We start from the raw sequence: 12124 nt of genomic DNA on the forward strand, positions 1-12124 counted from the left end.
TGACTCGGGCGCTCCATTCTGCTAACTGCATCTCCGAGCATGTCGTCGCAAAACGATAAAGATTGACAAGCACGTGCCAATGCAAAGCAGAGAAGCCTCATGCGCGAGCACTAATGCAAAGTGGTGAAGTTTCACATGAGTGCTATTGTGCAAAGCAGTGAAACTTCACATTAGAGCACTGGCACAACGTAGTGAAGCTTCATGTGAGAGTAGTGGTGCAAAGCAGCGAAGCTTCACGCAAGTGCATTAGCACAAAGCGGCGAAGCTTTATGCAAGAGCACTGGTGAAAAGGACGAAGATTCATGCAAGAGCACTACCGTAATATCCCGAGAGACGACCCATCCCCAACAGATAGCCCATCCTGATTTGTAGCAGGACTTTCTATTTTTCAATGGCTCAAGTTGAGCTACCTTGTGAACACCGAATGTTAGCCTACCCCTTATTTTTACCTAAAGTGCTCTCAGTTTTGGGTGGGCAATTTCTGCCCACCCAAAACTGAAAAGGTGAAGCTTTACACAAGACCACTGGTGCAAAGGGTGAAGCTTCACATGAGAACACTTGTGCAAAGCTGTGAAGCTCCATGCAAAAGCACTGGTACAAAGCTGTGAAGCTTCATGCAAGTGCACTGGTGCAAAGCTGTGAAGCTTCGTGCAAAAGCACTCATGCACGGGGTGAAACTTCACATAAGAGCACTAGTGTAAAGCGGTGAATGTTTATGCAAGCAGAGCAGCACAACTGCTATGACTGCTTGTAGGCCCATGGTTCTAGAAACTAAAACTGAATTGAGCAGTGGGATTGACAAGTGAGTTTTTGCTAGGGTGATTAGGCACACTGTGAAGTGAATGATTTTACAAATTCCTTTTTCTTTGGATTCTTTAAAAATCAGGGTTAACAAACATTTTGATAATTTTTTCCTTTGGAGTTTTCAAGTATTGGGGTTTATTTATTTTTAGAAAATACTGTTCCCAAAAAAGTAATTGTAGTTATATTGCCTTTCAATGGCTCCCTGGCCTTGCTAAGCTGTTTTCTCAGCATCTCTTTTGCCATGGTGACTATGTCAATGCATATGTTAGAAAATAAACTTTGAACTATGGACTTAGACCACTATCTTTTCACTGGGGAAATGTCACATTCCAGGATTATAGGTTAATGATAATGAGTCTAGCTCAGACGGAGTGGTTCATGTTCAAAAACTAAAAAGAAGTTCTTTCAACAAAGGGAGCCTTTTGGGGACAAGATGCTGATAATAGTTTTTAATTAACCTATGGTGCAGATAGTTTAATATTTTTTCTAAGGAATTAATCTTTCAGATTGGACTGGCTTGGCCCATACTGAACATAAAAAACTGAAAGCATTGTTTTATTTTGTTTTAGATTGAGGCTGATAACTCACTGAATTCCTCTCATACCTCATGTCTTTTTTAGGTATTGTCTGCAATACTTGGGGGAAGGTGGTACTGGTCATGCAGTGTGCCTTGCTTCTGAGCATTCACTTTCTTTCTTTTTGTAATAGGCTGTCACATCATTCCAAAGCATTCAAATGCACCAATGATGAGCACTCACCGCATGCATTCCATATTGCTTTGCTGTCTTGTCTAGGTTTAACGTAGTCTAGATGTTTGTGTCTGTTAACTTTTCACATTAATTCACTGTGCCGTGAAAATGTGTGCAGGTCTCACCCTTTGCTGTTTTGTGGCCTATTGCAGGAGATGTCCAAGTCTGGGTGTGTCTTCCAAGAGCGCCTGGGCTGGGAGCGTCCAGGGTGGTTTGCACAGGATGGGCCCTCTCCTGTGAGTCATGTTTCAAAGTATGTTTACAAGATCACATTTCTGATAGTTCGCTTTACCTTCTGAATACTGTTAACAACTTCAGTTTTGCAAAAACCTAATTTCTGTAGATTTCACAACTTGAAAGTATTACGAAAAATTATCCCACAAATATCTTGCCACATGCTAAAGAAAACATAGCATACCACTCCCAATTGCAAATTTTTCCCAAAATGCACACTTTGCAAATTCTGCAAAATTAGATTTGTTTACTGTAGTTGTTTGCTAAATAGTTTTTAGCATGTTTTCTATAATTTTTGAATACTGTTTGATACCTCTTTAGGATTCTAGAATAGTCTCAAAAATGGTAGCATTATGTTTTGGAGACTTAGTACAGTAAAAGCTTGTTAGTTTGAATTTCAAAGAAATGCTTAGAAGTTTTAATTAATCAAAGTTTGAACTAAGGAAACTCAAAGGAAAAGGGTCAGTTTTGCCTCCGCATAGGCCCGGCAATGCTTGGAGCTGCCAAATCGTTTGAGCTGTTGTGCGTGGGCTTACCAGAAGTCATGATTTCACCCTCTTAGCTGACGAAGAGGTGTATGACAGTGAACGCCTTTGTAACCTGCAACACAGATGGCTACACTGATGTTCCCTTTCCTTTTACATTCTTTTCATTATCATTTTACAGTTGAATTGGGATATATCAAATTCAAAGGGGATCATAAAGTAGTTCGATACAGTGAAACCCGTTTAAAACGAACCCACATACAGCGAAATATTGTCGATATCGAACTCACGAAAAATTTAAATAAAAATGCACGTAAAAAGTACTGTTTATAACAAACAACATATTGGCTATATCAAGCATCCCCCCCTCCCCCGGGAAGGCTTCCAAAAACGCGCCAACAATCGTCTTCTAGCCTGTCCCTCTCCCCCCCCCCCCCCCAAAAAAAAAAGTAGGAAAGAAAATTATAAAAGCTCAAGCCGCTAACAAAATTGAGCGTAAAAAAGCCATTCAGAAAGGGAGAAAGCCACAAAAAAAAAAAAAAACACTCTACATGCACGCATAGAAAAAAAAAATTTCATCCCGAAGCGGTAGCCCACGAAGAGAAGCGATTCAGTAGAAGAGATAAACTACAAAAATAAAAAAAAAATCTGTGCTCATGCAAAAAAAAAAACAAAAAAATATTGCGCGAGTTACAAGGTGTAAGTGAAGAAATAAGGAAGAAAGAGAAGCTCTCGCCTTACAACGAACAAATTGTGGAAGTTCGTTGTAAATGGTTTTTGCTATATCAAACTTATCAAAGCGTTTCCTGCTGTTCATTATAAACGGGTTTGACTTGTATATCCATAATTTGATATACAAAAATATGTTAACTTAAGCTCCAGTTGAAATTTCCGCGGCAAAGTTTGCGATCATTTACGCTGCCCTCCCTACGCGCGCGTGTGCCCTTCCCCTTGCTTTTGTCATCCTCCACTTTTTTTTTCTTCTTTTTTTTTACAACTGCTTTTTTGCTGCACGTATCCTTGTGCACATATGAAATGTCAGGGAAGCGCAGCACATGGCCTGGGAATGCTTGTTACTATCAAATTTGCAACTGGTGAACAAAAAGAGTTATAGTATAGCAATTTGCTGCCTGATTGGCAGTGCTGTCTCTGGCAATTCCTTTTGCATGATTGTGCACGGTTCGAATTATAACTGGGAGTGCCAATTTGGGAGCCAATAAATTAGTATTTTTATATATAACTGTCTATTCAGCATGGTCAGGCCATGGCATTTAGTTCCAATTATTCAAAAACTAAAATTAATGAGGAGCGAGTTCATGAGCTTTTGCTGTAACAATATTGGCAGCAAATTGCTATACTATAACTGACTTCATTTTCGTGGGCTCAGTATTTTGCATTAGTTTATGAAGTGTGGGTTTCAGAAATATGTTTCGATTTGAAGTGATTTTTTGTGTACTCGTTACTGTGGGGTGGTAAATATTTGCAGATCACTTGTTTGCAATATTTGTCAGGTGAGAAAATTTTGGTCCTTGGGAAAATTGAGGTGTTTATTGCATTTCCTTGTGCATCATCTTCGCCCATTTGTGAAGAAAAATCGGAGTGTCTACTTTTTTGGATCAGTTTCATGGTTCCCAAGGATTTTTCCTCATATTTGAGAGCCCATCATTGTGAGCGGCCAAGAATTTGGCCTAAAAACAGAGCTGTACTCTAAATCACAAGATTTGGCTAATTTGACCCCTGCACGATTTGCCGGAAAGTAAAGGAGTGAGCCTTCTTATGGTAGCCAGCAGTTTTGCGTAACTTATACTACATCCCATTTTTGGTTGGCGACAGGTCCTCGACTATGACTACTACGGAAGTTACGAGAATAAAAAGCACGAAAGCGACACCTACGGAGACAGGCTGAAGATGGACTACACTTTCGGTTTTCCAAAGCACCATGAAATCGTAAGTTCAATTATTACAGTAACCTTCGTTATGTAGTACAGCCGAATCTCGTTAATTCCAACTCGAGGGGGACCAAAATTTGTTCGAATTAAAGAAAGCTCATTAAATCGAGCACTTACGTGCAGCGCTGCGTTGGGTGGGGCATGTGCACTGAGCTAACACGTGAGTGACGAGTTCCGGGACATTTATTTACACCGATCACCAGCGGAAGTAATCTGTGATGCATGCCTGTGCATGGTTCCTCATTCGTGAATCAACAACATCGCTTGGAGCTTGGAGGCTAGCTCTAACGCGGCATCAGCATTTTCTTGGCACCAGCATTCTCTTGGCACGAGAAGTAGCGCGCGGTTGTGTCCAGCGCCCACGCTACGTCAGTTGCACTAGGTGGGGGCATTTCTTTGCTGGCATCAGAATCTTTGACACTTAGGGTTGAAGGGTCTTCAGGTGTGGCCTGTTGAAGGCACGTAGCCTGAATGATCTTGGCATCGGTTATCCATGACGCTTGGAATCCAGATAACATCCGTCGCTCGCCCGCTGAAAACACTCCGAAGCACAGCAACGCACAAGTGCAAGGCAAGAAACATAACTCTCCGCGGCCACCGAAAACACGCCGAACCGCAGCAACGCACGAGTGCAAGTCAAGAAACGTAATTATCGCGCTCCCGCCGAAAACTCGCCGAAGAGCAGCGGCGCAGCACCGTCGCCGTGCATGAAAGAAAACGACATCACGGACAAAAAACGTGGGAACCCACTATGAATGCACATGCCACAGGAACAAAAAACGCGGATCGCAGACGCAGCAGACCCGTATTTTACGATGCAATAAACACGCGGGATCAACTTGCACGGCACGTGAACCAATTTCGCGCGCACATATAATGCACACAAACTCGTGAACCCGCAAGAAACCCAGTTTGCCCTTGAAAATGTTTTCTACATATTAAGGGGGGACATAAGTCTTTGGAGGCAAAAAAATTCCTAAAATTTTATTCTTTTGAAAATGACAATGTAGACTTCTACAGCCATTGCTTTCCTGAATCTACCAGGTTTTTAATTTCGTGGATGAATATTTGAGCTATAAATCAACTTATAATGTCTATGCAGGCTGAATGTACATTGAAGTTGACTCTAGAACACTGTTTTCACACGACACAATTTTTTGAGTCGTTGAAAATTTGCAGGAGGGATATATTAGCATCTAGGGCAGAGAGAAGTATAATTTTTTCTGAGGCATGTAGCTAAATTTGTGAAGCATAAATTGTTGAGAGCAGAATTTTTAATTAAGGTCTAAAAATACTTTAATTGGTCTTTTGTTCCAATACTTGTTAAACACACATTGAGCATTGAACTTCAATGTGTGATAAAATCACTAATAATGCGTTAATCTGAAAATTGCCTCCAAGATTGTCTTCTCTATACTTTTTAGCATCTAGCTATATGTTAAAGAGGATATTTTTTGAGTAGTTTTTTTCCTATTGTTCCTCTAAACAGAGGCAGGTGAGTTTTAATTATCCTAAGGACAATTTTACTGACTGAGAAAATGATCAAATATTTGAAATCAGCACGAAAAGTTGAATAAGCTTGTTCAGTTTCATTGGGTTTTGTCGTAAAATAAGCAAAAAAGCTCTAAGATTAGTGTTGCCCCTTAATGACATTCATATTAAAGGGGCACTGACACCCCAAAGGTCGTATTTATTTGTATTGTCTAAAACGATGCAAGTTGCAGCCATAAACACGCAAAAAAAAACGCATCGCGAAAAAAAATTTTCCTGCGCGCACGCGCGCCTTTTTATTTTTGCCGTTTGATTTTCCCGCCTCTCGCCTCCTCGCTTCTTTTGATCGGTGACGTCAAAAATCAGGAAATTTAGAAGCTTTGTAGGCGGCATCTTTATAACATTTAATGACGGCAATCCTAAAACATGTTTTTTAACGCAATTGCGAACGCACTACGGCCCTTCTTTTTGAAATACCAAAAATCGGGAGTTCGTTGTGGTGCCGTCTCCTGGATTTGTATCCTCCAACGGAAAACAGGCGACACCGCTCAAAACCAGTCCGCCGCAACGCCGGCGCTAGCCGGCGCTCGCTCCTTTCCTCCTCGCTTTGGGTCGCCATGGCAACAGCAGGGAGTGGTGACAGGAAAGGGGACTCTCAGGTCTCCGCAATTTTTGACGTCAAGGCACCGGCGCCGATCGCGCGGGAACTTCGAATTCGGCATTTGGAAATTGTTTTTTTACTTCACGAATACTGAATTCCCAAATTTCAAATTTTGAGGGTAATGTCCCGGCATCGTTTTCGACCGTTTCGGATAATAAAAAAAAATATGATTTTGATGTGTCAGTGCCCCTTTAAGGAGACACGACTAATATTCATTACAAATGAAGTGGAATAGATTTAACAGACTTGCAACAAATATAAATCAGTCTCCAGTTGCAGGAAGGCAGTGTGAGTTTTAGATAATTTTGCTGTGTTTGATTTTTGCTTAGTAATCAAGACCATTGTAATAAACTCTAAAATATTACCGCACATATGAATCAGCTCTAAAGAATTGGTGGACCTTTTTTTAATATTTGAACATTAAAATAGAATAGGCACCTTTCAGAGGTTCCATGCTGATAGTTCGAAGGTCCAAACCCACTTATTGAGAGCAAAAGAACACACTGCAAAACATGCAGGTCCTTAACTGCATAATGATCATGAAGCTGAATTCCCGGGTTTTTGTAAGGTTCTTTGTTTGATGACCTTATTGGTCTAGATATTCACAGCTTGCAATAAAGGGCAGGCCACTGAAGAGGATATATTGCAGCTTTTATGTAAACAAAGCTCCATTTTGTAATCATAATGTTTGAAACCCAAGAATGTGGTGATTTTGTACCATTTTGTAACTTGGTTCCAAATAACCACCACACATGCGCATTGCTCAACCTTGAAGGAGTGCTTCACCCTATGTACCCGTGCACTGCGGGAATGTGACATAGTACGTCTTCGGTAGCAAAGCACTGGAGCTAACTAGACAATTCTGTCAAACATACTTATATTTACAAAAGTTGGCAAAATTTGGAAGTTAGGAGTGCTAATGTTCAATTTACAGGGTCTAATAGAATACATTAACGAAGTGGCACATTCCTGGACTTCCAGGGGGTTGTCTGGCTGTGTGACACCACTCCAGGAATCCTGTGTGCCCGACGGGCAAAGACTCGGTTGCCACCTTATTTTGCAGATCAAGTCGGAATGCCTGGGTTGCCGAAAGGGTGTCGCAGCCTTCAACATGTCCTACTTCGGCAAGTTTTACATGACGGGTCCGGACGCTCAGGCCGCTGCTGACTTCATCTTCACCAACAACATGCGCAAGCCTGAAGGTAGTGTGCAAGCTTACCCTTCACATGCTGTGTGACTGTTTGCTTGTATCAGCAGCTTGTGTCATACCTGCTTCCTCTTGTTTAATTTTTAGCTCGCGTTTATCCCCTTTCGTTTAATCATTTCAACTGAACTAAGGCTCGTATCGAGGTCCACAAATAAATATTTTTTCCAATCGGTTTAATTAGCTTTATAGACAGCATTAAAAGTATCAGTTTATTCCTGTTTTAGTGGAAACATAGCCTTGCATAGATGAGGTGTTAGAGGAAGCAACACTCATACAGCAGTTTATTTTACGTGGAGCTTCACAGCTATGGACAACTACCTCGTTTAATCAAACACAGGTCAACATTTTTTTCTTCAGAATTGTTATTTATAATTAGGGGTCGATCTATAATTGCAACCAAAGAATGTTGACCTGTCAGAATGAGCCAAATTACCGAACCTGTAGAGCTAACCCAAATATTTATGAATTTGCAGTTAGTTCAAAGGAGGGATGTGGTCCTGGCAATTACACAAACGAGTTTATGGGGGAAAAAAATGTAAGGTGATTCAAAGTTCAGGTTTGGAAACTGGTTACTTCCGAGAATTGTTTCACGTGCTCGAGACGCCTGGCAACTTCGGGAGCATGAATATGCCTCACCATTATGCCGACCCAACTTAAATCGCACCCGTGCACACTTTATCACTTTGATCTACCATGTGCGTGGTCAAAAAAAAAAAAGGGAACGGGCGCAGTGTGCAGCTAGGCCACCAGGCAGCCAAGCCAATTAAGTGGCCAAGCCACACTGAGCCAAGCCAGCACAACTGCGGGCACACGCACGACACAGTCATTCTTACTGAGTGAGGTCGGTGTGTACAGCCAACAAAGCTTGGTTTGAGGCGTTATCCAGCCCTATCAGATGTTTTGCCGTCGAATATATTGATGTCAACAAAGCTCAAACATGTCGTGGCCTCTAGTCTGCTTCAAAACCGTGAAATTGTGCTAGTGGTTAGGCCTTTGAACGGTTACATCACTTTCTGTGCCTAGTGGCCCAAGGCCGCTGATGCAGAAACTGCTTGTGGTATCACAGAGGACAATTTTGTATTTTCTTTGGCGAAAAAACTGCCGAAGGCACCCGTCCCCTAAGAAACATTTGCAATCTGCGAAGCGTAGTTAACAGTTTGTGTCTTCATTAGCAGAATGTTGCACGTCTCCTAGAATAGAAAGCAAACTGTTTGAGTGTGTTTGTTTTTTCATTCAAAGTGCTTTCAATTTGAAGCGTTTCGCCGTCCCCGTAAGCTTCAAATTATTGAGATTCGGCCATAATCTGATTGAATGTGCATTGCTCGTGCAAATGACTAAGGAAGTAACCAAAACTGCAACTGTGCTCTCCCACAGTGTCTAGGGAGTATTTTGTAACTTTTCCAAGTTGCAGGTTTATAATCTGGATACCAGTTTTCCCAAGGAAACTTTTATGTTCTTCTCTTCATAGGCGGAGCTGTAGTAGTTTCATGGCCAGCAGTATGGCTTGTGGGGCTGGAGCCCCCTCCCCCCCCGACCCCCACCCCCACCCAAAATGCAGCCAGCCCTGTAATATATCCATGCATTATGTCCCTCTCCCCGCTTCTCAAGTCAGAGATCCCAGCCATTCCAGTCTCCACCCCCGCCTCCCCCCCAAAAGAATTCTTGGCTATGCCACTGAGTAGTAGGTTCATCTGTCGAGCTTAGATGCATCTCCACCGTTACCGCACTGTCATAGATTTTAAAGCACATTGGAGCTGTTGTCAAAGCCAGCGCAGAGTAGACGAAGCACGCGACAACACCTCTGAAACCCCAAACCCAAGAGCGCCAAGCCACCGACGCTTTGTTCTTAATTTTACTCCAATAGATCACTTAGTCTGGCTGGTCACATCTCCCGATTGCACAGACGAAGGGTGTGAAACCTTTACCCTTAAGTGAGATTGAGGAAGCTCTTAAACACGACCCGAGTATGCCCATATTTTCCCATTGGCCAATAGCGAGACGGCATTATGGCAGGAAACTCTCGACCATTGCTGTCACACGTTCGTCATTCATTCTGAGCATTATGTCCCCCTCTCCACTTCCCAAGTCGGTTCCCAACCATTCCAGTCTCCCCCCCCCTCCCCACCTTAAAAGAATTCCTGGTCGGCACTGTTGGTACTGCCCTTCAAGTCTGGAAGTTCGAAGTAACCAAAACACGTGCACAAGTGGTTTGTGCTTAGCAAATATTTTTGCATTGTGTCTTTGGGAAATTAATTGAAAATTCCCGATTTGATTGACACATCTGAGAGTTCAGGTTGAGCAAGTTTGCATTAAGGGAGTCTACTGTACTTTTTGACAACAAACTTGAGTATCTGCTCAAACAAGTGCTTCAATGAAGTTTGTGAAAGCCATAGAAGCAAAGGGAGTTTGATGTCGACCATACTTCTGGGGTGGTTTCATTCAACAACTTCATGAATAGCCTTTTTTTTTAGAAGTATATGGGGCTGCACCTTGGTCTATAACTTTTTTATTAAGTTATCGTGATCATGTGGTTTTGATGGCATGACCCTGGTTACTCTCAACAGCTTGTACTGCTTTCTCAGTGAGAGTTGTTGCGTCCGACGCTTTTGTCATTTATTTGCCTTGGTCTGTGCAGGCTCCACCGTGTATACCTGCATGCTCAACTCGAGGGGAATGGTGGAGGCTGACCTGACTGTCAGCGCCATTCATCCCGGTGACGGCTTGGCCTGTGACCCCAGTTTTGACGGTAAGCCCCCTCGAGCAATGAACTCTCAATGCCTGTCGAAATTTCGGTTCAGAAGGAGATAATGATTTTCATTGGAATTACAATACTTTTGTGAAGCCTATATGGGGGGGGGGGGGGGGGGGGTCTTCAGTGAGGAATTATTGACATGCAATAACATTTTCATATATATTCACAATTTTGGTGTGACATACCTTAGCTTTTTAATCGATTTGCAAAATTGGAAAGTTTACTTATGTTAGGTTGCAGATGATCATCAAAAAGGCAATGTTGCAGTTTCAAAAAGTAAGCATTCTAGTAAAACACCGATCATCCACCGCTATCAGAATAACCACCCACCTGCTAGTTTTGAAACATTTGGAAATAATTCGAGAGCATGTGGTCGTCTTTGCCTTCGTTCTGATCAAACTATTTATTCCCGTATTTACATATTTAAATAGATGTGGCCAGTGTGGTCAATCGCTTCTCCAAGCAAACAGGTGCAAAGCTGTGAAAATCAGCCTATAGTGCGCCCCTTCAGCCTTTTTTTTTTTTTTTTCGCACCTGAAATTATTACGCACTTATGCACTTATCCTACAGTTTTTTTAGGGTTATTTCCAAGTTTTGGGTGCATGCTTGCTTAATATTTTAAAGTAGTACAGTTTAAATTTCGGGCAGCATTGGTATTGCAAGGGAAAGGAAGCCTTGTCTCGACATGTCCAGAAGTTCAGACATCGTGCCAGGCTCATGTCATGGTTATGGTTGTTGATTAAAAACTATGCAGCTTTTCTCCTCCTGTTTCTGCATAAAGTACTTGAAATTTAAGTGTTTAGGGATCAGAGTCTGATGACTTTTTTGTCAATTGTCAAATAAGACACCACAGCATCAGTGGAATCTCGTTAATTCTAATTCTCTTATTCAAGCTTGCGGATAATTCAAACTAACATGCAGGTCCCGTCCTATCTGTTTCTAGGAAGGAAACTCCCGGTAATTTACTGTATTTTAGTGCGTATTACCCGCCCCTGCATATAACCCACACCCCTAACTTACGATTGTTAGAAAAAGAAAAAAAAAAGGCCTCGCATATTACCCGCATAATTACCCACGGAAAGCAATGTCAAAGTCATCAAAAACAATACCTTTATTGGAACATTATTCATCGCTGCAGTCACTGCAGCTATCAGTTAAAGAATCTTCATTGTCCCAAAGAGCCTCGTCATCCATGTCGTCTAGGCGATTGCTGATACAGCACTTTCTAAAACTCTTGCGAATCATCTCTGCAGGAATCGCCTTCCATGTGTTGATAATCCACTTGCAAAGTACTGCTATGTCAGGTTTGTGGATCCGGCCCGTCAACGTGAGGTCGTACTGCTCCTCGGCAATCCACTCCGTGTACATGCACTTCATATGCGCCTTAAAAGGCTTGTTCAAGCAAACATCCATCGGCTGAAGCACGAATGTCATCCCGCCTGGAATCATGACGAGGTCCGTCTTGTCCGCGAGACGGGTCTTCACTTCCTTGGTGTTGTGGCCCCAGAACGCGTCCAGCACTAGCATTGACCTTCGCACTAACATCGCACCCAGCCTGTTCTCTTATGCGGTTTTCAACCAGTCGACGACAAGATGACTGTTCATCCAGGAGTCGTCCTCCGCACGCACAACTATCCCGGAGGGCAAATCAGTGGAAAGCGTCTTGTGCTTAAAGATCACGTATGGCCATAGGTTCGTGCCGTCTGCTAACGCGCGCAACATCACTGTGCGGCGCAGTTTCAAGTTGCCGCCCGTCAAAATGCTCACCGACTTGGAGCCCTTTTTCTGAAGA

The 12124-nt window shown here is 42.5% G+C and overlaps 1 protein-coding gene across 1 annotated transcript in view; it reads left to right on the plus strand.

Annotated features, from left to right (window-relative positions):
- LOC8036170 (sarcosine dehydrogenase, mitochondrial) overlaps positions 1 to 12124 on the plus strand; it is a 79366-nt gene that overhangs the window by 22763 nt on the left and 44479 nt on the right. Inside the window, exons 11-14 of the mRNA XM_040215795.3 lie at positions 1706 to 1789; positions 4106 to 4219; positions 7437 to 7575; positions 10216 to 10326. Coding sequence (XP_040071729.1) covers positions 1706 to 1789; positions 4106 to 4219; positions 7437 to 7575; positions 10216 to 10326 — 448 coding nt within the window. The remainder of the gene's footprint in view (positions 1 to 1705; positions 1790 to 4105; positions 4220 to 7436; positions 7576 to 10215; positions 10327 to 12124) is intronic.

Source organism: Ixodes scapularis, unplaced genomic scaffold, assembly GCF_016920785.2.
Source record: "Ixodes scapularis isolate PalLabHiFi unplaced genomic scaffold, ASM1692078v2 PGA_scaffold3__209_contigs__length_174095766, whole genome shotgun sequence".
Lineage (NCBI taxonomy): Eukaryota > Metazoa > Arthropoda > Arachnida > Ixodida > Ixodidae > Ixodes > Ixodes scapularis.